At 35.7% G+C, this 24,412-nt stretch overlaps 7 protein-coding genes, 3 non-coding genes and 1 pseudogene across 14 annotated transcripts; 5 read left to right on the forward strand and 6 right to left on the reverse strand.

The window, feature by feature from the left end:
• Positions 1-64: 64 nt before the first annotated feature.
• On the forward strand, positions 65-3,402 carry C08F8.2 (ATP-dependent RNA helicase SUV3 homolog, mitochondrial; the record flags this gene model as incomplete). 2 transcript variants are annotated; one of them, NM_001047447.5, is made up of 13 exons in its annotated part: positions 65-289; positions 361-600; positions 646-800; positions 847-966; positions 1,016-1,094; positions 1,502-1,591; positions 1,635-1,775; positions 1,821-2,122; positions 2,168-2,252; positions 2,306-2,589; positions 2,636-2,738; positions 2,790-2,900; positions 2,946-3,402. In NM_001047447.5, the coding sequence occupies 13 exons, from the start codon at positions 65-67 to the stop codon at positions 3,168-3,170; spliced, it is 2,160 nt and encodes a 719-aa protein (NP_001040912.1). The 2 variants fall into 2 exon arrangements, with proteins under 2 accessions (NP_001040912.1, NP_001255542.1); NM_001268613.3 differs by lacking the exons at positions 65-289; positions 361-600; positions 646-800; positions 847-966; positions 1,016-1,094 and having other exon boundaries at positions 1,526-1,591; positions 2,946-3,170.
• A 709-nt stretch (positions 3,403-4,111) lies between these two features.
• On the forward strand, positions 4,112-5,703 carry C08F8.3 (uncharacterized protein). 2 transcript variants are annotated; one of them, NM_069689.8, is made up of 5 exons: positions 4,112-4,274; positions 4,319-4,620; positions 4,666-4,899; positions 4,950-5,432; positions 5,484-5,702. In NM_069689.8, exons 1-5 carry the CDS (start codon positions 4,130-4,132, stop codon positions 5,520-5,522), a joined length of 1,203 nt encoding a protein of 400 aa, NP_502090.2. In that variant the 5' UTR covers positions 4,112-4,129; the 3' UTR covers positions 5,523-5,702. The 2 variants fall into 2 exon arrangements, with proteins under 2 accessions (NP_502090.2, NP_001293859.1); NM_001306930.3 differs by having other exon boundaries at positions 4,117-4,274; positions 4,319-4,899; positions 5,484-5,703.
• A 463-nt stretch (positions 5,704-6,166) lies between these two features.
• On the reverse strand, positions 6,167-9,054 carry mboa-4 (Membrane Bound O-Acyl transferase, MBOAT). Of its 2 annotated transcripts, none has more exons than NM_001268614.4 (11): positions 8,425-8,545; positions 8,220-8,359; positions 8,099-8,176; positions 7,934-8,048; positions 7,803-7,892; positions 7,349-7,643; positions 7,193-7,299; positions 6,948-7,148; positions 6,729-6,880; positions 6,553-6,682; positions 6,167-6,294 (listed from the first exon to the last, which is right to left on the reverse strand). In NM_001268614.4, exons 1-11 carry the CDS (start codon positions 8,527-8,529, stop codon positions 6,217-6,219), a joined length of 1,491 nt encoding a protein of 496 aa, NP_001255543.1. In that variant the 5' UTR covers positions 8,530-8,545; the 3' UTR covers positions 6,167-6,216. The 2 variants fall into 2 exon arrangements, with proteins under 2 accessions (NP_001255543.1, NP_001255544.1); NM_001268615.3 differs by having other exon boundaries at positions 6,170-6,294; positions 7,758-7,892; positions 8,425-9,054.
• C08F8.15 (F-box domain-containing protein) lies at positions 8,631-9,875 on the reverse strand. Its single transcript, NM_001268617.4, has 2 exons — positions 9,774-9,875; positions 8,631-9,725 (listed from the first exon to the last, which is right to left on the reverse strand). Exons 1-2 carry the CDS (start codon positions 9,857-9,859, stop codon positions 8,759-8,761), a joined length of 1,053 nt encoding a protein of 350 aa, NP_001255546.1. The 5' UTR covers positions 9,860-9,875; the 3' UTR covers positions 8,631-8,758.
• Positions 9,876-10,320: 445 nt separating this feature from the next.
• On the reverse strand, positions 10,321-11,619 carry fbxb-9 (F-box domain-containing protein). Its single transcript, NM_069691.5, has 2 exons — positions 11,512-11,619; positions 10,321-11,461 (listed from the first exon to the last, which is right to left on the reverse strand). Exons 1-2 carry the CDS (start codon positions 11,595-11,597, stop codon positions 11,347-11,349), a joined length of 201 nt encoding a protein of 66 aa, NP_502092.2. The 5' UTR covers positions 11,598-11,619; the 3' UTR covers positions 10,321-11,346.
• A 200-nt stretch (positions 11,620-11,819) lies between these two features.
• Positions 11,820-13,999, reverse strand: C08F8.6 (non-specific serine/threonine protein kinase). The gene is made up of 4 exons (NM_001392400.1): positions 13,028-13,999; positions 12,615-12,924; positions 12,331-12,446; positions 11,820-12,241 (listed from the first exon to the last, which is right to left on the reverse strand). Exons 1-4 carry the CDS (start codon positions 13,354-13,356, stop codon positions 11,854-11,856), a joined length of 1,143 nt encoding a protein of 380 aa, NP_001379133.1. The 5' UTR covers positions 13,357-13,999; the 3' UTR covers positions 11,820-11,853.
• C08F8.12 lies at positions 12,488-12,588 on the forward strand. The gene has a single exon (NR_056612.1). It is a non-coding gene; the product is annotated as an Unclassified non-coding RNA C08F8.12 (non-coding RNA).
• On the reverse strand, positions 13,787-14,445 carry C08F8.16 (annotated as a pseudogene). The gene is made up of 2 exons: positions 14,305-14,445; positions 13,787-14,088 (listed from the first exon to the last, which is right to left on the reverse strand). Coding segments are annotated over exons 1-2 (443 nt in total).
• A 675-nt stretch (positions 14,446-15,120) lies between these two features.
• C08F8.11 lies at positions 15,121-15,191 on the forward strand. The gene has a single exon (NR_056613.1). It is a non-coding gene; the product is annotated as an Unclassified non-coding RNA C08F8.11 (non-coding RNA).
• A 3,624-nt stretch (positions 15,192-18,815) lies between these two features.
• On the forward strand, positions 18,816-23,859 carry nhr-67 (Nuclear hormone receptor family member nhr-67). Its single transcript, NM_069693.5, has 8 exons — positions 18,816-18,938; positions 20,229-20,329; positions 20,945-21,042; positions 21,140-21,269; positions 22,217-22,486; positions 22,537-22,706; positions 23,118-23,393; positions 23,442-23,859. Exons 1-8 carry the CDS (start codon positions 18,902-18,904, stop codon positions 23,608-23,610), a joined length of 1,251 nt encoding a protein of 416 aa, NP_502094.1. The 5' UTR covers positions 18,816-18,901; the 3' UTR covers positions 23,611-23,859.
• Positions 21,478-21,607, reverse strand: C08F8.10. Its single transcript, NR_056614.1, has one exon. It is a non-coding gene; the product is annotated as an Unclassified non-coding RNA C08F8.10 (non-coding RNA).
• Positions 23,860-24,412: the final 553 nt, after the last annotated feature.

Consider the following 24,412-nt stretch of genomic DNA (forward strand, 5'->3'; position numbering starts at 1 on the left):
TTTCTGGATTTCCGTTATTTCTATTTCTATTTCAGCGTGTGCATACTTCTATCAAATATTACAGATGAGAAGGGCGTCTGGTGTTTTACGAGTTCTGGGAGGCCTAACTCAAAGATGTTCAACCAGCTCAACCCCATCCTCCTCCAGATTTCCAGCAATGAATTCTAGAAGAAAAAGGAATTCTGTGAGAAAAACTGCGACTATTGAGGATATTGTCGAACCTCGAAAAGTTAAACATGTAACACAAACAGCTGCGGGAATGGGAGAATGGATTGGATCACTAGATAATGTAAGAACTTATTCGATCTCATCAAAAATGCCAACTCCAGCATCTTCCAAAGCTCATTTTTCAACTTTCAGACAAACATTCACATGTCCCTTGATGAATTTATGCGCCGTCCAATGGTACGCCAACTTGCCAAAGAAAACGGGATCAATGATAAATTATTCATGCGATCTTTCAAATCATTCAGAGAGTACTGTACACCAGAAGACCTAAATTCTGTTGATCCTGGACTTCTTATTCTATTAAGCGATATTTCAAAAGGAACAAAAGACTGTGAAATGCTGTATCCGTTCTTTTTAGATCATGCCAAACAGGTTTCCGAAAACTATCTTAATTGAGAGTTTATCTGAAATTTTGAGGTTTTTCCCCACTTGGAAGCGATGGACGATTTGCGAATCATTTCCGATCTCACAAGACCGCACAATTGGTATCCTGAAGCCAGAAGTGTGACAAGAAAGATCTTTTTTCACGCTGGACCAACGAATAGTGGAAAAACATATCACGCTCTTAAACGGTAATTATCTGAAACAATAAATTGATTTCCAAATATTCTATTTCAGTTTTGGTGAGGCAAAAAGTGCAGTTTTCTGTGGACCACTGAAATTACTTGCTGCTGAAGTGTTTCATCGAACAAATGAACTTGGAATACCATGTGATTTAGTTACTGGAGAAGAGAGAAGGTAATTGAATATACATTTTCATAATTAGTTCCAATTTGTGTTTTTTAAGGTTCGCAAAAGATAATCATCATCCAAGTCAACATCTTTCATCTACAGTTGAAATGTTATCAACACAAATGCGAGTCGAGGTTTCAATTTTTTAATTTTTCAAGACGCAAAATTCGACGATTTTCCGCCAAAAATAGATTATCCGGTCTCGACGCGACAAATTTTTGTTAAATTCGAAAAGGCGCGCGCCTTTAAATAAAGAGTACTGTAATTTCAATAATTTTTCTCTCAATTTGCAAATAATTAATTTGCTGAACTTTGTGGTTTACATTAGTATTTTTGAGTTTAAATTAGAATTTTGTCGGTATAATAAATACAAAAAATCGATATTTAAGCCGGAACTAGAGTTTGAAATTACAGTACTCTATGAAGGCGCACATCTTGTAACATAAAATTGTCGCGTCGAGACCCGGTACAGTCTTTTTAGAGCAGAGATCAAAAAATTTAGCGTCTGAAATAATATAGTTCAAGTTCATGGAAAGTTTAGGTTGCGGTAATCGATGAGATTCAAATGCTCCGCGACGAGCAACGTGGCTGGGCATGGACAAGAGCTCTTCTTGGAGCAGCTGCTGATGAGGTATTCAAATTTTAATCTTACTTATGGATATATTCAATTTCAGATTCATTTGTGCGGAGAACCAGCTGCGATTGATATTGTAAAAAAGTTATTAGAACCGATTGGAGAAACAGTTGAAGTTCGTTATTATGAACGGAAATCACCATTAGCAATTGCTGACAAAGCTATTGAATCATATTCAAATGTAAGTTTTTAAATGATTTTTCACAAATGTATATTGAAATTTCAGATTGAACCAGGAGATTGCATTGTCTGTTTTTCGAAACGATCAATTTTCTTCAACTCAAAAAAATTGGAAGAGAATGGAATCAAACCGGCAGTAATTTATGGAGATCTTCCTCCAGGAACGAAACTTGCTCAAGCTGCAAAATTTAATGATCCAGATGATGAATGTAATGTCCTTGTCGCTACAGATGCTATTGGAATGGGTTTGAACTTGAATATTCGAAGAGTTATCTTCAATTCATGCACTCGACAAACTGAACTTTTGCCAACATATGCAGCTCTTCAAATTGCTGGAAGAGCTGGAAGGTGAGTCAATGAAAATACATTTTGTAATAATTTAGTTTTTAATAGATTTGGTACTGCATACGCTAATGGCGTTGCCACAACAATGAGAAAAGAAGATTTGGGAACACTGAAAGCTATTTTATCAGAGAAGGTTTTGTTTTTTTAAATAGTAATTGAAAAATATAAATAAATACCATTTTATAGATCGAGCCGATTGCAAACGTTGGAATTGCACCAACATACGATCAAATTGAAACATTTTCCTTTCATTTGCCTCAAGCTTCATTCGTTCGACTACTTGATCTCTTCGTATCAGTTTGTTCAGTGTCTGATCATTTCTTCATCTGCACTGTCTATGATATGCGTGAACTCGCTGTACTCATTGATCAGATTCCATTACCATTGAAAGTTCGATACACATTCTGTACATCTCCATTGAATACTGAGGATAAGAGAACATCGGCAGTATTTGTGAAAATGGCCAGAAGGTACGATTTTCTTATCAAAATTAAGCTGATCAATTTTTCAATTCAGGTTCTCCACTGGTCAAGCTCTTACCTACGAATGGCTGATCGATATGCTTGAATGGCCGCCTAAACCTGCTACAACTCTTAACGAACTGAGTCTTTTGGAACAGGTATTACAAATAACAGGCCAATTTAGTCAAAGTAAAAACTCTGAATTTCAGAACTATGAAATTCTTGATCAGTATATGTGGCTGTCAATGCGTTTCCCAGATATGCTTCCAGATGAACCGCGTGTCCGTGAAGCTTCCAAACATCTGGATAGCATGATTCAAGTAAGTCAAAGTTGGTTTTTAAATCACCTAATTTTGAAATGTCAGGAAGGAGTCGAAAGTTTTATGAGCCTTCTCTCTGTTGGAGCAACTGAATCGAAAGCAGCAGGAAGTTCGAAGTCTTCAGAAGGAAAACGGGAAAATCCATCAAAAAGTGAAAGGGAAAAGCCAAATAAAAGATCATCTATTTTGGAAGCTCTTCTGAAAAGAGCCGACATTAGTGAAGACGACTTGGAACAGTTGCGAGAAGAATTGAATAAAAATAAAAAGTAATTTCTACAATCATTAATTTACATAAATATTTCCAATCTATAAATAGCCAGCGGGTTATATATTTTTTTAATGTTTAGGTTAGACACACCCGGTTTTCTCCTGGTGTTTAGGATTCATGTGTAAATTTTGTCGTGTTCTAGATTTTTTTTTGATTCTTACTGTTATTGTTGATTCTTATTTTATGTTATCTCTTTCTTACTCACTTCATTTATTTAGTAAATTTTTGTTTTCGAATTATTTTTATCGCAGAACATTGATAAAACACAAAAACAAAAGGAAAATAAAAAAAATAGATGATTTCTTATGAGTTGGCACATCGACTTATTATGGTGCGTCCATAGTCTGCGGAAAACGGGAATTTCCCGCGTGCGGAAGCGTCCATAGTCTGCGGAAAAACCGGAGTTCCTCGCTTTTTTTTTCCTCAAAATTCAAAAAAGTAGGCGTGGCCAACCAATCAGCAGTTGTTTCTTGTTTTCCCATTGCTCAGCTTAAAATTTTACAGCCTCTAATTGGTTGAACACGCCCACTATTTTGAAATTGACCAATAACAAAGCGAGAAACTGAAACTCCTTGTTTTTTTCCAGACTATGGACGCTTCCGCACGCGGGAATTTCCCGTTTTCCGCAGACTATGGACGCACCATAAATAATTGCTGAAAAAATGTATTTATTCATTTTTGTTCGAAATGTCTATTTATTTCGATAAAAAACAATTATTTAATCCAAACGAGAAAAACAAATTTAAATAATTCTAGACTTGCTTGCTCCTGTAGCATTGAATAAATTGACCAACGGATATCGCAACGCTTACCGTACTCTCTGGCGCGAAAAGCCGATTTAGACCACTGAATTTTCTTTTTCTCGATTGTTTTTCGCGAAATTTTCGCTGTTTTTCAGTTTTTAATCAATTTTTCTTTTTAAAACATCACTCTAATATTTATTTACAGAACATCTCTCGACATGGAGCAAGAATTCTTCTTCCCGCCACCGAAAAAAAGTGATGGCCCAGTTGTGGCATGTGTCGTTGAGAAAAAAGGCGACGGAACTCGGACATCAATGAGGCAAAACGAAATTTACGCATATAGTGCGCAGATAAGGACAGGAGGTATTTTATATTTTATTTTAAAATTTCTATTTTCTGTCTTTCAGATGGCTGCATGGTGATGCCCAAGATCCACTGGAACTCGTTCGAGCCGAGCGATTGGGTTAGCTGTACGCTGGAATATGTCAATAAAGCGAATCAAATCAAGGAAAAGGAAATGCTTGAAATCAGTAAAGTGCCTGCTGAGAACTTCGATCGATTTGGCATGCCGCCTACAAGATTTGAGAATGGGATTGTGCAGATCAAAACCTTGTTCGTTGCTTGCCCAGAGTTTATCAAAAACAGAGAGACTCGCAACGCGTATGGATCATACAAGAAGCTCTTCATTTTGAACATTGGCTTGGGTTTTGCAAGTTCAGAAATCAATCTATTTTTCAATATAATAATCTTGCAGGTTAGCACAAGACGGACCGCTGACGGCAACTTGGCGGAAAAAGTCAAAAATGGAGATGTCTACACTGGAATTTTTGAGTTTCGTGCAAAGGACAACGGCGCGATCAACTTCAACCATCGTGGTCGAGTAAGAGATGAAACAAATCATGTCATCGAGCGCGATGCGATGTGGGAGTTGACGAAGACGAGCTCAGTGGCTGCGACTGACGTACAAAAGAAGCAAATGAAAGAGGCCGTATGTTGAAAAAAAACTAGATGAAGATTTAATAACGTAACTAATTTCAGATAGAACAGCTGCGGAAGGATGCCGAGCAGTTTGAGAGAGAATTCAAAGACTCCCAAAGCCGTCCAGTTGCACCGATGCTGCCGCCTAATGAAATCTCAGAAAATCGAAAAGAAATCAACTTGGGACTGGCTCTTCCGTCAAGGCACTCTCAGCCTTCTATTCGCACGGTTGATGTTGTAACGACTACTCCTGCGCAAATGATGCCAACTGCCTCATCGTTCAGGATTCCTTTCGCCCAAGTCTCAAAAGCGCCTGTTGTTGCTCCCTCTTCGCAACTTCAGCAGCAGCAGCAGCAACCATGTAGCTCAAACCAGACTGCTCGCATTGGGAACTTTTTGGAAAGGGATCAAGTTCGTGGTAATTTGCTTGGAGTTCCGCTGTCGTCATCGACTCCACGAGGAAGCCCCGAATTATTACGCCGCCGAGAAGTGACGGCTGATGATGGAAACATCACTTCGAACACTGCTGTCATGTTGAGAGATGTAAGTTTGATAATTAGTTTCAAATATTTTCCTATAATAATATCTTTCCAGAACAACGCCAATCCGATGAATCGAAGACGTCCAAGTTAGGATCCAGGCAGCTACAAACTATGAGAACAATGCGACCATTACACACGTACCATGTATTAGTATTAAAATGTTTTTGTTTTTAATATCACCGACCTGTTGCTTTTTATTCACATTTTCCACAGTATTTCAAACATGTTTAAATAACATTCAAGTGCGAAAATATAAAGTGTTTTATTATTATCGAACTTTTGAATTTATTCGTAGCTTACTAGTAAATAATTTGAATAAATCCAAGAGTTATCACTGATCCACGGCGAATCGGGAGGACTGCTGTCGGTAAATAATGAGGAAACGAATCGGATGACTTGGCTATGCCCATATTATCTAGACGCAGAAGTTTGCAGTTTTGGTTCAAAAGTACAGTAACCGGTCTCGACTCGAAAATTTATTGGTGTGAGGTGTACACCTTGAAAGAGTACTGTAACTTCAAACTGGCTATTTTATCGAATTTTCATAGCTTTTCGATAAAATAAAACGAAACACATAAATTTCTAACTAAAAAACTACATATGAAAAATCGATGAAAATTGTAATTACAGTACTCTTAAAAACCAAATCTGGGAACTTTTGATTCTCGAGAATTCTCACTCTAAAATTGTTCAAACTTTCTCAATCATTTTGAAATTGTACAACAAGATCGTTTCATTCAAAAATCCAAATTTTATTCATTTCTACTTTTTATAATAAAAAAAGGTCATTTTTCGAGAGCAGTACGAGTTGACACATCAATTGCAGATGTACGGGAAGAGCTTCGCTGAGAGATTTCGGATATCTGGAAAAAATATTATTTGTGCAGTTAATAATCTTTTAGTTTGTAATTAATATTAATAGTAATTAATAAAAGAGTTGATGTAAATCTACAGTAGTCTGCGCTTTCTTTCCTAGTACTAAAGTAATTCTAAAGTAAATTTCAATAATTTTCCTGTAAGCTACAGTACTCGTGCTACAGCTACAATAAACCAACAGTACACTAAAAATACAATAAAGCGTAAAAACAGACTAGCTTTTTCGTTTGTATCACGCGACTTACTCTATCAGTATTTACAGATGTAGCAGAAGCATTCGGTCCAGTTATCTTGCTTTTCGGTTGTGGTGAGAAGATTTGTGGAAGGTAAAGATAGATGAATAATGCAATAAAGTGAGGAATCATAAGCAATTTTCTGAAAAATTTCAAACTTGTGAGTCGATAATGCAAAACCAACTCACCGATACATAAATAGACTGGGCCAGAAATGCATGACGTAGAATGGCCAATGAATATATCCGATGGCGAATTTCGACACAAGCATTCCGAAAATATCATACATCAGTTTGTGCATTGAGTTGCCCAAGAAACGGTGACGCATGCAACGACGGAACTAAAAAATATTTGAAAAATGTAAATTAAAACATATATTCTGCAACCAGAAACCGTGTCAAACCTACCGTAGCCGCCGACAAAGTGAAAAGAGCACTTGTCAAAAATGAGAAATAATATCCAACGGCCAGCCCGTGCCACGCAGCGCCCGTCACGTAAACTGCAAGGGTACGGTATGGGCCTTCAACCCTCTCGTAGACAACTCGCCGGAGCCAGGCAACAGTCCAAATATTCCAGTTGTCTACCATTTCTTTGTAGTTTTGACCGAACTGAAAGAAGGTTGGGGAATTTGAAATTTCAAGTTTAGTCGTACTTCTACTAGTAACGGCTTCACATTTGTAGTCCTCGACCATTTTGGCTCAAGTGTTTCATCTGCCAGGCCATCATAACCGAATCCAGAGATATTGCAAATTGAGTCAGCTATAAAATGATTATCATAACTCGACTATACGGATGTTCATCTACTCACAAATTGTCCAGGCGAAGTAGTAAGGGAGTCTGTGAACTGTCGAAGCAGCTACAGTAATCAACCACCAAATCAGAAGGTTATACTCGTTGATCGATGGATCATTGGTCAGAGACATTGGAAGATATGATCCAAGAATTGTGTAGACTACGGAGAATGCAATTGCAGCTTCAAACTTTTTCATTGCTGTGGAAGTTGGATCGTAGGGTTTTCCGGTTTTCTCATTCTTCGGAACATGCTTCAGTTCAAGGAATGCTGACCACGTGGAGTAGTGATTCATTGGTCCAACGATTACGGTCTGAAATTTCAGGAATTATTTTTCAAGTGTCAAAATTAAATATTAAATTAAAAACACTCCAGAATGATCTGTGGTCGCGGAAGAAGATCTCAGCCACAAATTTTCATAAAATACCTGAAAATTGAACATGTACGACGCGAAATCCAGAAGGCTCGGAACCTCCTTAACAGCATCCCGCTTTTGACCTGAATTCAATGCCTTTGGGTCTCTTCCCATTCCATCAGTGATTGCTGACGCCAGCAGAGTGATCTGAATTTTTCAATTATAAAAGTGAACCACACATCTCTAACCTTTCCAACGGCAACCATCATGCTTCCAGTGACATCTAGGCAATATGTCTTTTGGTACATCCAACGGTATGAGTGGATCAAGACGAGATACCCCATTGCAAAAGCAAACACTGATCTGAAAATGAGAAATTAGGAGATCTTTGACAGAAGTTGCACTATACTCACTTATGAACGTGTTGTGGTGGAACTGAAACCATGAGAAGGTAACTTCCAAACCCGTTGATGAATAAATGAGCTATGGCACTGAAAACCCTTTTTTTTTAATCTACTTCATCTCAAAACTCACTTTCCATAGCAAAAATAGGTGAAAATTAGCCCAACTGATGTAGTGACTGCTGCACGAGTTGTCCGACTTGCATCACAAAATTGTACACGGAACCAGTAGCCCAAACCGAATGATAGAAGAAGAACAGTGACGAAGTTAAGCTGAAAATTCAAGTTTTGCGAGGCACATTTAGTGCAATGCATTAAAATATTTCAAAAACTCTTACTTGATCCAAATTCATGCTAATCGCTCGTGAAACCGGTCTCAAGAGTGTGACCGGATCATAAAAAATATGATTACTCTCGTCAACATCCTCATTCAACGACGACATCCTCCGAGTCGATGTGAAAAAATAATAAATTGATTTATTCTTAAAGGTTTATCTCCACATCCACTACGTCATTTTTGAATTGTGGTTTCTTATTTCACGTTTTTATTCCAATATTTATTCCATTTTCCAGTTTTTCCAATTAACAAAACAATTAGAAGCAACAAATATGTGCATATATATGTGTTCATAAAAAATACAATTAATGAGAGTGTATCAAAACAGAACAAAACTAGAAAATAAACATATTTAGGCTGTACCGCATAACACTCGGATTGCATGTTCTGATTACAACATCGCAATTTGTACCATCGAATCGTGTAATACGAAAACCACGAATTTTGGTAATTGAAGGATTTCCGTGATTGAAGATATCAAGCATTTTCTTATAAACTGACACCTCCTCTTCTTTAACCTTGTAATCAATTCCTTCTAATATTGTTTCTATAACAAGTTCTCTTTCCATATTCATCGGAGCTTCTAATGCCAAACATTTGAGTGTTACATTTGATCCACGTATCCAGTGCTTTAAAAATTTGTTCACATCTTGTCCCAAAAAAATGTTGCCTCTATCAACGTTAACGAGAAGGTTTTGGCAATTGGATATGAGTAAATCATTCAGATTATATGGAGAAAAAACATTAGAGAATAGTGTCGCATTATTACAAATAAGAAATTTGTGAATAGACTGTGAGGTTTCATACGTGCAATTAGACAACACAATAAACTCTGCTTTTGATAAAAATGTATCATTAACGGAATTTGTTCGGTTGGTTTCATTTGAAGTCATGTCCAGTATATGATAAGATAACTTTTTTACACGAACTCCTTCTAAACAACTATGAAGATTTTCAAAATCAACATTAACATTTCTACTTCCCATTGCAACATCTAAAGTTGAAATATTGAGAATATAAAGAAAGTGATCTATCCAATTTCTAAATTTTAAGTTTGGTCGTTCCCATTTAAAATTTTTCACATCATTTGTAGAAACTTGAACATTTTTCGGTGCACATAGTCCTGGTGTAATTTTCTGACTACTATTCAGCATGTACAGATAAAAATCAATTATACAGCCTTCGAAGCAAATACTCAAAATAAGGTCATCAAAGAATTCTAAACACAATCGTATGCACTTCAGATTTAGACTCCGAACGAGGTCTTTTGTATTTTTTGTGGCACACAAGGAGAGTGAAAATCTGAAAAAGAAAGTGACTAAACTGGTTGTATTAACAAAATAAACTTACACAGAAACAGAACTCATGTGCGAAAGTGAAATGCGTTGAGCTCTTTGAGGCAATTGAAGAAGACGAAATGGAGAAACGGCAGCCATTATAGATGTGTTATGCAGAAAATGCAAGACATATGAAGTGACTGCAAGAGAATATAGATCGATATCTGACTAAATGGTTGCAACAGATGGCAATGTTGTAGTGACTGACAATGAGCATGATAGGAATCCCAGGTGACCTCATCCTAAATGTTTCAAACGAAAAAACCTGATTTTCAAAAATCAACATTAACATTTTTCCTTCCCATTGCAAAATCTAAAGTTTAAATATTGGGAATATTAAGAAAGTGATCTATCCAATGTTTAAATTTCAAGTTTGGTTGCTTTAATTCAAAATTTACCACATCATTTGTAAAACGTCGAACCTTTTCCGGTGCACATAGTCCTGGTGTAATTTTCTCACAACTATTCAGCATGTACAGATTAAAATCAATTACACAGCCCTCGAGACGAATACTCAAAATAATGTATCTGAATGCTCCAGCACTCTTCCGTTTAAGATTATTATTTATTTCGTCCCATGAGTGAAAAGAAAGGAAACAAAGAAAGGTAAGCAGCAAAAAATAGCGGTCAAAGGGACAGTGCCTCGGAGGGGACAGAGTCAGAGGGAAAGTGAGTATAAATATGTGTTCATAAAAAGTACAATTAATGAGAGTGCATTAAAACAAGAATCTAGGAAACAAACATATCAACATTACAACATACACTATTTGCATTTAATAATCTGATTACAACTGTTGCATTTGTTCCATCGAATCGTTTAATACGAAAACCACTTATTTTGATTATTGGATGTTTAAAGGTATTTCCATTGCAGATGTGAACCAGTTTAATAGAAGCTGCATCTTCTTCTCGTGCATCCTTGTAACATATTCCTTTTAATATTGTTTCTATAGCATGTTCTATTTCCATATTCATCGGAGCTCTGAATGCCAATGATTTAAGTTCTCTATTGGACCCACGTATCCAATGCTTTAAAAATTTATTGACATCTTTTTCCAAAAAAATGATGCCTCTACCGACTTGAACGTAAATTTTTTGGCCATTAGACACCAGCAAATCATTCAGGTTATATCGCGGCACTCCACGAGTGAATACCGTCGTAGTATTATGAATGAGAAACTTGTGAATGAACTGTGAGCTTTTATACGTGCAATTATAAAAATCAAGAAACCCCGCTTTTGATAAAAATGTATCACTAACGGGATGCTTTCGATTAATTCTATCTGAAGTTATTTCAATACCTTCATAGGTGAGCGTTCGTATAGGTACTCCTTCTAAACAACTATTAAGATCTTCAAAATCAACATGAACATTTCTCTTTGCCATTATAACATTCAAAGTTGAAATATTTAGAATATTGAGAAAGTGATCTATCCAATTTCTAAATGTCAAGTTTGGTCGTTTCCATACAAAACTCTCCACTCTATTTGCAAAAAATCTAACGTTTTTCGTAGCACATCATCCTGGTGTAACGTTTTTTTACTGCTCAATGAATTAGACTAAAATCGATTTGACTGTTTTCGCAGCTAATAATCAGAGCAATGTCGCCAAATATTTCTAAAGAAAATCGATAGAACTTTATATTGAAATTTCGAACGAGGTCTTTTGTTTTTTTTTGTGGAGCACAGGGAGAGTGAGAATCTGAAAAAGAAAATGACTAAACTGGTTGTTTGTTAACAAAATAAACTTACATTGAATTATAACTCATGTGCGAGAGTGAAATTCGTTGAGCTCTTTCAGGCAATTGAAGAAGACGAAATTCAGAAACGGCAGCCATTATAGTTGTGTTAGGCAAAAATGAATGACTGCAAAAGAATATAGATCGATAGTTAACTGAATAGTTGCAACAGATGTCAATGTTGTAGTAACTGAGCATGGCAGGAAACCCAGGTGACCTCATCCTGAATGCTTCGAACAAAAAGCAATGTTACTAATGAGAAACTCCAATATTCAAAATAATCACGTACGCGTAGGATAAAAAACTAGATATCACATGAAACATTCAAAAATAATTTATTTTTCTCGAAAGTCAATCAATACAACTCCTCCTTCTTATCGTCTTCATACTTTTCCTTTTTCTCTTCCTTTTTCTCCTCTTTCTTCTCTTCCTTCTTTTCCTCAACAATTTCCTTACTGACTTTGGTAACCTCCTTAGTCTCCTTATGAGATTTTCCCTCTGCCAACTCAACTTCTTTTTTCTTGATAACCTTTTCTGTTTGATCTACAACTCCTTTCTTCTTCTTTTCCTGTTCTTCCTTCGTTTTCTTCATAAGAGATTGCTCCCAATCATACGGATATTCAGTGGATCCCGTATTCTTCATTGCCTCTCTCAAAAGATAGTAGATCCGTTCATAGTTCGGCTCATCAAAGAATTGTCCCTTATCGATCGCTTCGAGAATGTCAAGGTACTCACGTGGACAGCTGAAATAAGATAGGTTTTGAAACAGAGACGGGTGATGAAAGTTTTTTCAACACTTCAAAAATAGTTTTTTAGAAAATCTGTCTCTTACCCTCCGAACATCTTCTTCTTGACGATGGGATCACGGCGAATAGCACGCTTCTCATTTCCAACATCCTGGATTTCTGTCATATTACGCCATGGCAGGGACCCTTTAGTGAGCTCAACCTGGAAATTTAACATTTAAAATGTTAGATTTCGGATCAATTTCAATTTCTGATAAGCTTTCTGCCTTCCTTAAAATGGCAGAGTTTGAATTATCGCGCAAGTGACTTTAAGCGCGAATTCAAATCTAGTTGAAAAGCAGATAATATTTTGATCCGAATACACACTCACCACCATGTAAAGCCACGTTTCGCAATCATCCTGACGACAGAGTTCACGTCCAGCATGACAACTGACAGGCGCATACTTGACAGTCCCACGGAACCCGGCGACGTTACGGGGCTTCTTGATAGTTCCATCCTCGTGAGCAAATTTACGAGCCATACCGAAATCCAGCACATAAACTTTGCGAAGCTCATTGACCTCGGCACGTCCGATTGTGTAGTTGCCAGGTTTGACGTCACGATGGAGATATCCAATGTTGTGCATGTCCTCGAGTGCCTCCAGCGATTGACGGGCAATGGAGATAGCGGTTCCCATTCTGGAAAGGCAATTTGGTGATTGAATTCTGGGAGATCCAACGGGAACAATAACTTCCGTTTTGCCAGATCTCTGTAAAACCGTTTCTCTGAAAGAAAACTTACGAGAATTTCTTAGTTGGTGAAATGGCTCTCAAATCGGCAAGTGACAACCCAACAAATGTCATCACGACATAATTGAAATTATCGACTTGTCCCTTATCCTCGATATTACAGAAATGACGTCCTCCGGCCTTCTTCAACTCATTCAACACGTAGACTTCCATTTTCAACAACTGAATTTTCTCGTCTTTTCCCTCGACTTTAAGTGCAAAAAGGTCTCCTTTCGGGTTGGAACACTTGTAGACTGCACCAAATGCACCCTCTCCGAGTTTCTTATCAATTTGCCACTTTTTTACTTTTGTACCGACACTTAGCTGGATCAAGTCGCCCATTTTATTTGAGTTACTGTAAATGTGAATTGAATTAGATACAAATTTCAAGCCATTACATTAACATTTGGTTAACACAACTGTTTAGGCTAAAAGAAAAGTCTGCCCTTACATACCTTTTAGTAATTTGTCGGAGAATTATTATTGATTTATTTTTCGAATTCCCCCTTTTGGAAGTTTTCTTTTGATAAGAAAAGGTCACGTGAAATTATTTTGTTATAATTATCACCACCCCCCCCCCCCCTCCCTAGTCTGACTGCAAAATGATCACTTTGAAATTCCCCCTACTCACCTTTTAGTAATTTGGCAAAAAACTTCCAAAATAAATTAATACTGATTTTTGTCGAAAGATCGACATTTTGATAAAGCCTGTAACGTAAATTTTATAAAAGGTTACGTAAATAATTTTTTTATTATTTTGCTAGACATTGATTCAAAATTTCCCTCCAACTTCAAGTGCTTTGCTGGCAGTTACACCTGTATAACCGTGCCGCTCAAATTGTAGCCTTGTTGTTACTATCCATGTTCCGTCACAAAGCATCCGACCGAGCACATCTGTCAGCTCTCTTTCCGGCTCTGTTGCGTCTTCCACGCAATCCAATAAAATGGTTGTTTGTGTTGTGTACTCGTACAAATTGCTCTTCTTTTGATAATCCTCTTGCAACACACGTGGCGGTGTACCTTTTACCTCGATTAGGAATGTGGAAGAATTAGGAATGGTGATAGTGAGATAATCTGAAAGATTGCATAAGTTTCAGATTGTAATTTGAATACTGTAAAAAGATATCAAACATTTGTAAAGAACACATATCTGGTTTGAAAAAATTGAAAATTAGCTGAATTCATTCAATTTCTAAAACTTAAATTATTTCTGAAAATGTTTTCAATAACTTGAGTATGTATTTCCTTTTGATCATTTAATGAATTTAAGCAACTACAGTCATTACTAACATCTTTGTGTTATCTAAACATTTGCCAGCTGTTTGAAAAAAATTGTCGCGTCCATTTTTGGTTACTCTGTATTAGGTCTGATCAAGCCATGCCTATCCTTTGAATTTCACCGTAAGACGATTGCTCAATTGGTAATATCATATCGATACTCTGTAATTATATATTTTTTTGCTCCAGGATAACAGTACAAGATGTACATCTTTTAAATGCCTCTACTGGACAGGTGCTTACGATATCTGTGGTGGAATAATCAATCATTTAAAATATCCATTTCAGGTTTTTGAAAATGTTGCATTCAAGTAACACAATACTCCTTATATCCCCTTCAATCCACCCCCGGAAATCATCAATATCTTCGATTGATCCTTATCCTTGAAACTTACTCTTCTACAGATCTGCATACAACAACAATGAGGGACTCTCGAGCATTGTATGAAGTGCTCATGATGGGTTGAAGCTCAAGGTCGAAATTCATCTAGTGCTTTTGTCTCTTGTTTTTTTTGTTTTTATTGTAAGACTATGAATAAACAAAGAATATGTTGCGATAGTGCCAAAATTGTTTGTATTATGTTTTTTACAGTTTTGAAAATTTGAAAAGTTAGGAAATATGTTTCTTATATCTAGATGCCGGTTTTTTGAACTATTTGGCATCAGGTTACTGTAGACACGTTCACTTCTTCATTTCTAACAAATCGAGTTCTCATTTAATAAGGTCATAACGTACCCATGCATCTACTCCAATCGGGTGTCACTAACTCAAGTGTGCTATGTACCAGGTACTATGGAACATTTCAATAAAAATCTTAGATTGATGACATTGAGAATGAAGTACTTTTAACTTTGGTTTCAGTTACAAAATGTGATAGGTGCCGGGAGTTTGCATGCGACTTCAAATTTATTTGATTTCGGTTAAAATCTGAAAGCTGCAAAATTTTTATATGGTTTTCATAAAAATAATAATCTGGAAAGGATACTTTTAGAATAAAATAGTGAAATAATCATTTGTTAAGAGTGATACAGTTACAGAGCCTGCGGTTAACATCTTTAGTTTTCCTTTATTTGACCTGAATGTACATCAATCCACCTGTAACAAAGATCATCTGCCTTTTGTCGGCGCATTGTGCAAGAAGTGGATGTTTTCAATCATTTTGAGACAAATCTCTCTTACTCTTGTATTTCCAGTCGTTTTTGGTCTGTTCTCTAATAAATCCTAATCCCTTAAAAGTATCGGACAACTTGTAAAAGAAAGCGAGAGGTTACGCCATCACACTCTTCTCCTTTTAAGATGACACACGAAGCGGGGGATACTGTAGTTATGAGGGAGATGTGTTGGCAAACAAGAAGAAGAAGGAGAAGACCTCGGATATATGGATACAAATGAAAAAGAAGATGTACATTAATATAGATCATGAGCAAATAGACTAGAGGAAATCATAAAGGAATGCGGGAAAATGAAGGATGTAATTCTGGATTTTCGGAATTTAAAAACGATGATTTGGCGTGTAGAATTCACATGTCGGATGTGAAAACGGAATTTAGAATCATTGGGATTACGGTATAGCTGGCAAAAAGCAATACACACATCAAAAAGATACATCTACTTTTTTGCCCACATAATTGAAATATTCAGTGTTTTAAATATTATAAAAAAGTAGTGAAAAAAGGATGTGTACCATCAAAAATTTAGAAGCAGTACTTGCAGGTCGGACAAGACGCCAATATAATTATAAAGGTTCTCTCAGGACTTACAAACAATTAAAAGGTTCGAATGAAATTCAAGTTTGAATAATAGAAACGTATCTCTATCAGACAACTAACAGTACAAAGTATAACAAATCACTTCACCCGTTTACTCCACTTCTTCCCAAACGAAACCCTTGTACTCTAATGTTTCCAAACTTTTTCCCATGTTACCTACTAACTTCACGACTACGGTAAACGGTAAACGGCTCTTTGCCAACTCAATGATGCGTATTCAAATCGACAATTATCTGTGTGGGGGCTTTCGAGGTATGTGTGACACGGGCGGTGCATGCGCGAAATCTAACGCCGCTCTGAATGAAAGAGAGAATGAGAATAGCTTCCGCTTATTATATCCTTCATATTATATGCCTTTGGCTATGACACCACTTACCTATAAACAACAAATAGCCGACATATGGTGTGACAAAACTTTAGCGCAAAACGTGGGAAGAAGATTAGAGGGAACAATGTGATGAACAGTCTGTGGGGAGCTCTTGTCGGCTTGAAATGGATGAAACCTAATAGTTTTTAAAGAATTCCGGTTCATAGAATTGAACAATAAGATGATCATCCCATTTTCTAGTCCGTGTTTAATTCCAGGTACATTTCAAACAATTTAAAGTTGGAAAGTTTCTGTCAGAAGTTCGATTAATTGATTCAGTGAAACTATAATTAGAAATTGAAAATAGAAATGAAGCGGTTTCCGTATGCTATCAAGTTTTTGTGCGCCTTGAAGCGGAACGTTCTGTTTCCTACGGATTTTGAAATTCTGTGAATACTAGGGATTCCACAAAATTCGCCTCCCAACGAGAGAAGTTAATGCCTACGTGATGAAAAATTGTTCACAAGTCTGATTGAAGCACTATAGAAAAAATATAAATTGTTTTGTCAGTTGATAACTTTTTACCAACTCAAAAGACAACTGAAACATAAGCTGTCCAAGTACATAGAGCGATGGGATGCAATACTATACGGAAACATGATTGTGATAAATAATTTACAATCCAATGTAACATTGGAAGATCTATTCATTTTACTTCCCCCCCCCCCCCCCCCCACCATTTCGCTAAGTTTTCCAAAAGTTCACACCTGTATGACCCTCGTCTGTCTATCTCTCTTCAACGACCTTTTCCTGCATCGTTCTCGATATTGCGTAAAATCCCAACACATTGTCTTACTCTTGGGTAAAATCGAGAAAAAAAAGTATTTTTGATTGCGTAAGCATCAAAATGAAATGCAGGTGTTCACCACTAAAATGAAATGGAGGTCATGTTCGTACCCTGTGGTACAAGCCACAGAGAGTTCAATTTATATGATGAGCATTTGAAGAATTTTATTAGGTTCTAAAATACCATGAGCCTGGCAGCTGGAAAAATATTTTACTGTTTTTTTTTTTGCTTAGAAACCTAATACTATAGACTACACTGAATTGGTTGTGACAACCTACTGAAGAACAAGAGGGGTAGAACATTAAATAACGAATCTAAGAATTTACAATCGGTGTTACAATGTTAAAGTTTTCAGCAACTAACTTCAAAGAAAATTAAAATTTTAATGAATCAAGGGATATTGGTTTTTTGGTTCGATTTTGTTCTGGCTCTCCGAGAGAGAACTATATGCCTGATACTGATATATAAAAAATAAAGTTGAAAATGAAGTTTGTAAAAAATACAGCTTGAAATTCGTCAGTTTTACGTTTGTGGTTCAAGCAAGTCTGGAACCTAGAGTTTCCCTAAAATAATATTTATATTTAATTTTTCACACGACCTGAAGTTTTCTCTCAAAACAGTCTACTACATATTTCACATAGAACCCCAGACTCCATCTAACTTTTTGCGGCAAAACTACCATTCCTCTGCTCAAAACTTTTGCTCCAATTCTTTTCATCATAAAGTCTTTACTGATGACAATGAATGGTCAAGTATTCTCAGGGATGTCGTCGGGTCTTTTGAGCTCTTTTGAGTCTTCCAAAACTCCTTCAACTTGTGCCTCCAAAAAGATTTGAGGAGGCATTCTGAAGAATGGGAGCAACAACGGCAAGAAGTGTGTGGTGATTGTGCGCGGGATGAAAAGAGAACAAAGTTTTTGGGATGAGGTGGATGCTCCGTGAGCAATAAAAGGATCCGACAGGAAGGGAGTTTTCAAGAGTAATATTGACTATATAGGGCAAATATAATAACATGACCAAGGATACAGAACTGTTTTCCGAAAAAACCAGAATCCCAGAAAAGAACCACTTCTTAATTGAGAAAGTTTCAAAATTTGTTCAAGTCAAACTGCAGATAAAATGTATTGAAATTAAATAAAAATTGAAAACTCCGAGTTAAAGTTAAATTAAAAGATGAGTAGAGTGTGGTCAATCATAGTGGTTGCTTGAAAACTTCACACACTAGTAAAGTTTACAGTGGTCTAGGTTTTCAGATTTATAGTTTTCCAAAATAAGTTAAACATTTCAACTACAAGAGCACCTCAGTTAGATTTTCTGTACTCTGAACAATGTTACTTGAGCTATTAACATAAAACTACCACTCAATTGAATAATTTGGCATTCACCTGGATACTATGAAAACAAAAAATTGAATATTTGAAAAACAGTACACTAGAAAAACTCTCAAAATCAATCAGGGCGTGGCTTATTGCATCGTCTACAGTATCCCTCAGAGTCGTTTCTCTTCGCTTTCTCTCCGTCGGCTGTCAGTGGTGGTCGCTAGCTCCGCCCATGATTTGACGACGTGACTCGCCTTCGCCTTTCCGACTGCCTCTCACTCTCGCCTTAAGAAGAGAGAATTTGTCTTTTGGGAATCTGTGTGCTCAATATTCCGGAATTCTTGAATTAATGAATCTGGCGCCAAGAATGATGACTGCGGTTTCACAGATGTCGGTTCCAAGCAGTAAGTCAATTTTAAAAAGTTAATCGTCAACATCTAGAATCAGAAGATGAAAACTTCTACTTCGAACTTTCTTGGAAAAATGAGCTTTCTTAAACTTCCAGGCTTTAGCTGTAGAAAGCTTTTTTCCAATTCCCAACTTCAAAAGAAACTCAGATTTTAAAATTGGGATCTTGAGCAATTAATAAACGTAGGATGAGTTGCCCGGTGGGCATACTTCACATTCTTAGCCACATAAAATTGTTATTTTCTCATTTTAATTTCAATTTCAGAGTAGATTATTATTAATTTGAAATATTTAGGGAAGAATTTCCTAAAAATGGGTTTGGAAGTGCATAATATCGAAAAAAAAAGTGGGAGCTTTTTTGGCAAGATACATACGTATAGGATTTTGATACCTTCACAAAATTTTGAAAACCCTATGAAATACTCCTGTTTTTTTTTAAATATTTTTTTACTACCCATTGTCTTCAAATTTAACAAAATCTGAACCTTGACTTCTTCCATGGGATAAATCCATTAATATACAAACTACAGTAAATCCATGTATCTTTATATATGAGTTCTAGAAGCCTTAGTGCAGATGGGTTACTGTAGTTGTACCTAAACTAGTTTGTGTGAATGAAGAAAGAAAATGAAGAAATGTCTAATGTGAATATCATAATTTGAATGCATATCAATTTCAGTGTGAGAAAAAATTTCTAACTGAAAAATTAAGACATTATTTCAGAACCCTGATTTCAGAACTAAAAAGTCACATAAAACTTTCATAAAAATTCCTTTTTTTTTCCTAATCTCCCCGGCACGAGAACTCCAATAAGTAAAATAGGAAGTCATTAAACATAGTGACTCAATATTATGGTAGAAATGATTAGGTGTGAATTATGAGTTAGGTGATGGAATTAGTACAAGAATGGAAGAGTTTCTGTGGGAGATGCAGGTGTTTCGGGTCAATTGTGACACGTGGCACCTGTGGATTTAGCACCATTTAGCTAGAACTAGAATTGATTTGAAAGGTCATGATGTTAAATAAAATTAATTTTTTAAAGTCATACGAACAACATCAAAACTAATACTCAATATCCAAGAAGTAGAAACTCAATTTGAAATATTGTTCACTTCTTGCCTTTTTCTTTCAACAAATCCATTTCCATTCTGCCTTCATTCTCTTTTCATATTCTATTAATTAGGCAGGCAAGAGACACAGGAAGTGCTGAATAATTGGAGTCTCTCCTTCTTGGCTTTCTTGATTTCCTCATTCTATTTCACACCTAAAAATGATTATTTCTTCAGGTCGAATTCTATTGGATGTTGATTGTAGAGTCTGTGAAGATCATTCGTCGGGGAAGCATTACAGTATTTTTTCCTGCGACGGGTGTGCTGGATTCTTTAAAGTAAGTTTTAATGTTTATTGAGCTCTCATTTTTTAGATAGCTTAAAATATTCGAATTTGAGAGTAAATTTTAGTGGAAAATTTTTAAAAAAGTATTATCTAGACGCGAAAGTTTCCCATTTTTGCTCTAAAAATACGGTAACCGGTCTCGATGTGAATTTTTTTTATTAAACGGGAAAAGGTATGTGCCTTTAAACTGTACTGTAATTATGTACTCTCGTTTCTGCCGAATTTTTCTCCTGATTTATTAAAAATGTATGTGTTACATCTGAATTTTATTAAAAAACATATATTTTTATCGAAAAACCATCCAAAATTCGACAGAAACAAATTTATTGAACTACAGTACGTTTTAAAAGCGCACACCTTGGTTAGACAAGGTACTAATTTTTGCTGAAACTAATTGTTATATTATTGAATTTCCGGATAGATAAAAATGTGTTAATCTTCAACAAAAAATGTCTACAATCATTTTGCAACATTAACTTTGTTCTGCTCCGATTATAATGTATGTCTAGGATTTGAGACCTCATGAAATATTTTTTCAATGTGAATTGACTTTCAAATTTCCTTAGCATAATTATCATTGAAATTGAACAACAATTCCAAATTTCAGCGTTCAATCCGTCGTCATCGTCAATACGTGTGCAAAAACAAAGGCAGTCCATCCGAAGGACAATGCAAAGTGGACAAAACACACCGCAACCAGTGCAGGTGAGTTCTTAACGGTCACAGATTAGTGTTACGATCCCCTTTTATGCTCTTTACGTTCGAGTCCATACATTGATTGATGACACTTGGAGAATTTCAGAGCTTGCCGACTAAGAAAGTGTCTGGAAATTGGGATGAACAAAGATGCTGTCCAACATGAGAGAGGGCCTCGTAACTCAAGTTTAAGACGACAACAGATGATGTTCGATCATGGATCCTCTCCTAATTCGGTATGTGTTTGTGGGAATCTTAAATTCGGATATGTTACAAGGACAAAATATTTAATAATTTTAATTAAATTTATCGATTCTAATTTAGTTTTGAATTCATAATGACTTTCAAAATAGTTCCATTTAAATCTCATGATTACCGATCTTTCTCTTTCTCACTCACAAAAATCAGTGACTAAAGTGAAGTGAAAAAAGGATTTTGAGTAGAATTAGTACAGTAATCCGCAGGTGGATTTTGGTCGAGTTGACACCGACGCGGCGGCGACGAAAAGTAAAAAAGGTGAAAAGTTGTCGGTTGCTGTACAAATCTACAGTACCACCTGACAGGTGATTTGTCACTCTTGAACATAGTCAAACATTTTACTGGCGAAGGGAACACCTAGGATATAGAGCATGGTCAGAAATATGATTGCAATGAATTGCAATTTTCTACAACACGGTAACTTGGTTGTTGCCGGAAGTGCTGAGTATTCGTTAAGTTGGCAATTTTTTGAATTGGCAATTATCGAAGAATTAAACAAAACATTTTAATTTTTTTGTGGTACGTTTTTCTCAAAACGTCAAATTTCAAAAAAATATCCTCTAATTATCAGTTAAACACCAAATACGTGCCAAAACCGTGACAGATTCTTTAAAAAAGAGCACCTTGAAAAATCAGCCAGTTTCAAAAACTTGTGAATATATGTGTATTCTGGGGCAGATGTTTTAATGTTTCTATTTGTATTCGGATACAAATTACTCAATAATATTGTGCTCTTATGGATCTTAAGTGGGGACAACATAGTGTCAAATGATTATGTTGCATAAGTACTTGTTAGGGACAGCTGATTGGAAGAATTAGCAAATATCGTATACAAGAGGAAATTATGTCTAAAATTTCTATAATTAACTTTCAGTGAAAAAGTTAATATTATTAAGTAGATGATTTTAATTTTCCTTCATTTCAGCCGGAAATGGGATCAGAAAGTGATGCAATAATTCTTCCGACATCATCAATGAATCGTGACACAGTGGCCGGTACTGCTGCTCGAATCTTTTTTGCACTTGTTGGATTTTGTCAGAATCCTTTGAATGGAGTACCTAAAGAACGGCAAATGACAATGTTTCAACAAAATTGGGCAGCACTTCTTGTTCTCCATGCAACTGAAACACGTGCCATAACTTCTAAGCAAATAAGGACTGAGACGATATCCGGTAGCTCAGAGCAAAGAAATGCGGTATGCAGTAATATGAATCTGAATATTTTGAAAAATTAATGAATGTTCAGGTTGCTAACGCGTTTGAAATAATTGAACGTTTACAATTGGATAATAGAGAATACATGATGTTGAAACATTTCACAATGTGGAGAGATACACCAAGTGCAATTCAAATTGTCTTTCAGTTAGCATCTATTCAGAATTTCACACATAGAACCGAACCGACGAGATATATCCAGTAAGTTCCTTTTTTTATTTTTTTTTTCAATTTTCTTATTTTTGGAATAATGTGAGACTTCACTATAAAGGTAAACGCTGTTTTTCTGAGTGGGTTGCAACGATCAAAGTTAATTAAATATTGTATTTGCTAGTTTGAAGGTTGCTAATTCTTTTTTAAAATTAATTAATTAACCAATTGAAAAAGTTCATTTATAGTTTTTGTACGATTATCCTATTCAAAAGTTCATTTTTCGGCTCAAAATATAAAAAATTCCACAATTAAAAAAGCAGTGTTTTTTGTTCTCACAAAAAATGCAAATTATTTCCTATTTGCTTAAAAAGCGAAATTGATTATTGAAAACTAATGAAAACTAAACGCTCTAGTACCATCTTTCCTTCTGAAAACTTCACAGTCTGAAACCTATTTCAGATGTATAAATGCAATTGCCGCTATTCCAACAACTTCAATAATTGATGTTCTATTCCGCCCTTCAATTGGATCAGCTTCAATGCCAAGACTTATTCAAGACATGTTCAAGCCACCACAACAACCCACTCCTACGTCACTGTTTCCAATGGCAAACTTCAATTTGAACTTTCTATTAAAACAAGAAAAAACCGAAACTGAAGAGGGTGAAGATATTGAAGAAGAGGATGATGCGACGAGTAGCAATCAATTTGATGAAAATTCTTCTACTGATGATAGGTATGATGAGCATTTATTAGTACAGTGGATTAACTGAGTCTGTTGCAGATCTGTCGGAGAACTGGATCCCGTTCAACTTTTCTTGGCTCTTAATTCCTCAACTCAGCCTTCATCGGCATCATCCCCTTCCTCTTCAAGACCACGTCATTCGATTCGATCAATAACTGAATTATTATCAATTCAAGAAGAAGAGAGTGTTAATGTTGAAGAGGTTTAGATAGTAAATTCATGTTTCATATACAGTAACTCAATTATTCTAAGTATCTCTTTTCATTGTCTTTTTCACTCCGTTTCTTGCCTCGCCCGGATTTTCATTGGATTTTGATTTATACTTTCAAAATTTCATTTTTCAATTGTAAATTTTTAATTTAAATTTAGAGAAAAAAAATGGTAAGCTTTAAAACTAATTTATTATTTTCTGATTTATATTGTGAACAGATGAATAAAACGTTTACAACAATGGCAATTGGCATACAAACATCATTAAAAAAAGGTGAATCATACAGTTTTGAGAAGACTACATATGATTCGAAACATAAAAAACAATAGAAATCAATAAATGATGGGAGAGAAACCGAGAGATTTATTGGAAAATGGAACGGTTGAATGTCATATTGTGTCATCGTCGTTTTCCTTGTTAATGGCCTCGTTTCTTATCATATCCATATCATTCTGATATTCCCATTCAACTAGATGACCAAATCATTAGCTGACTGATTTCCCCCTTTTTAATGATTTGTTTATGGTTTTGTCAATAGTTTGAACGCGTTACGTTTTTGTAGATAAACCTGATTATGCTAGAATATTTTTTATTGAGATTTATTGACTAATTTAAAGTTTTAAACTAACAGAACAACAACCAATATTATAAAGAAAATGCTTTAAACTCATTTTTGAACATCCAGAACATCCGAAAAATAACCAACATGGTTAAGATTTTTCAAAGTTTTTAGTCAAAGTTTCGGTATCTATTTGCAATTTTCAAAAAACATGGAATATTTTCAGTAATTGCTTTTTCG

Source organism: Caenorhabditis elegans, chromosome IV (genome assembly GCF_000002985.6).
Source record: "Caenorhabditis elegans chromosome IV".
Classification (NCBI taxonomy): domain Eukaryota; kingdom Metazoa; phylum Nematoda; class Chromadorea; order Rhabditida; family Rhabditidae; genus Caenorhabditis; species Caenorhabditis elegans.

Excerpts from the sequence above, each read along its gene's own strand:
- fbxb-9 (NM_069691.5), bottom strand. The coding sequence starts at position 11,597 with ATGGCTGCCGTTTCTGAATTTCGTCTTCTTCAATTGCCTGAAAGAGCT. Across the intron at positions 11,462-11,511 it reads CACATGAGTTATAATTCAAT|ATTCTCACTCTCCCTGTGCT; the intron begins GTAAGTTTATTT and ends TTTCTTTTTCAG.
- C08F8.3 (NM_001306930.3), top strand. The coding sequence starts at position 4,130 with ATGGAGCAAGAATTCTTCTTCCCGCCACCGAAAAAAAGTGATGGCCCA. Across the intron at positions 4,275-4,318 it reads TGCGCAGATAAGGACAGGAG|ATGGCTGCATGGTGATGCCC; the intron begins GTATTTTATATT and ends TCTGTCTTTCAG. Across the intron at positions 5,433-5,483 it reads CTGCTGTCATGTTGAGAGAT|AACAACGCCAATCCGATGAA; the intron begins GTAAGTTTGATA and ends ATATCTTTCCAG.
- nhr-67 (NM_069693.5), top strand. The coding sequence starts at position 18,902 with ATGATGACTGCGGTTTCACAGATGTCGGTTCCAAGCA. Across the intron at positions 18,939-20,228 it reads ACAGATGTCGGTTCCAAGCA|GTCGAATTCTATTGGATGTT; the intron begins GTAAGTCAATTT and ends TTATTTCTTCAG. Across the intron at positions 21,043-21,139 it reads ACACACCGCAACCAGTGCAG|AGCTTGCCGACTAAGAAAGT; the intron begins GTGAGTTCTTAA and ends GGAGAATTTCAG.
- mboa-4 (NM_001268615.3), bottom strand. The coding sequence starts at position 8,529 with ATGTCGTCGTTGAATGAGGATGTTGACGAGAGTAATCATATTTTTTAT. Across the intron at positions 7,893-7,933 it reads TGATGGTTGCCGTTGGAAAG|ATCACTCTGCTGGCGTCAGC; the intron begins GTTAGAGATGTG and ends TGAAAAATTCAG. Across the intron at positions 7,644-7,757 it reads CGTACATGTTCAATTTTCAG|ACCGTAATCGTTGGACCAAT; the intron begins GTATTTTATGAA and ends CTGAAATTTCAG.
- C08F8.6 (NM_001392400.1), bottom strand. The coding sequence starts at position 13,356 with ATGGGCGACTTGATCCAGCTAAGTGTCGGTACAAAAGTAAAAAAGTGG. Across the intron at positions 12,925-13,027 it reads TCACCAACTAAGAAATTCTC|AATGGGAACCGCTATCTCCA; the intron begins GTAAGTTTTCTT and ends TTGCCTTTCCAG. Across the intron at positions 12,447-12,614 it reads AAACGTGGCTTTACATGGTG|GTTGAGCTCACTAAAGGGTC; the intron begins GTGAGTGTGTAT and ends TTAAATTTCCAG.
- C08F8.15 (NM_001268617.4), bottom strand. The coding sequence starts at position 9,859 with ATGGCTGCCGTTTCTCCATTTCGTCTTCTTCAATTGCCTCAAAGAGCT. Across the intron at positions 9,726-9,773 it reads CACATGAGTTCTGTTTCTGT|ATTTTCACTCTCCTTGTGTG; the intron begins GTAAGTTTATTT and ends TTTCTTTTTCAG.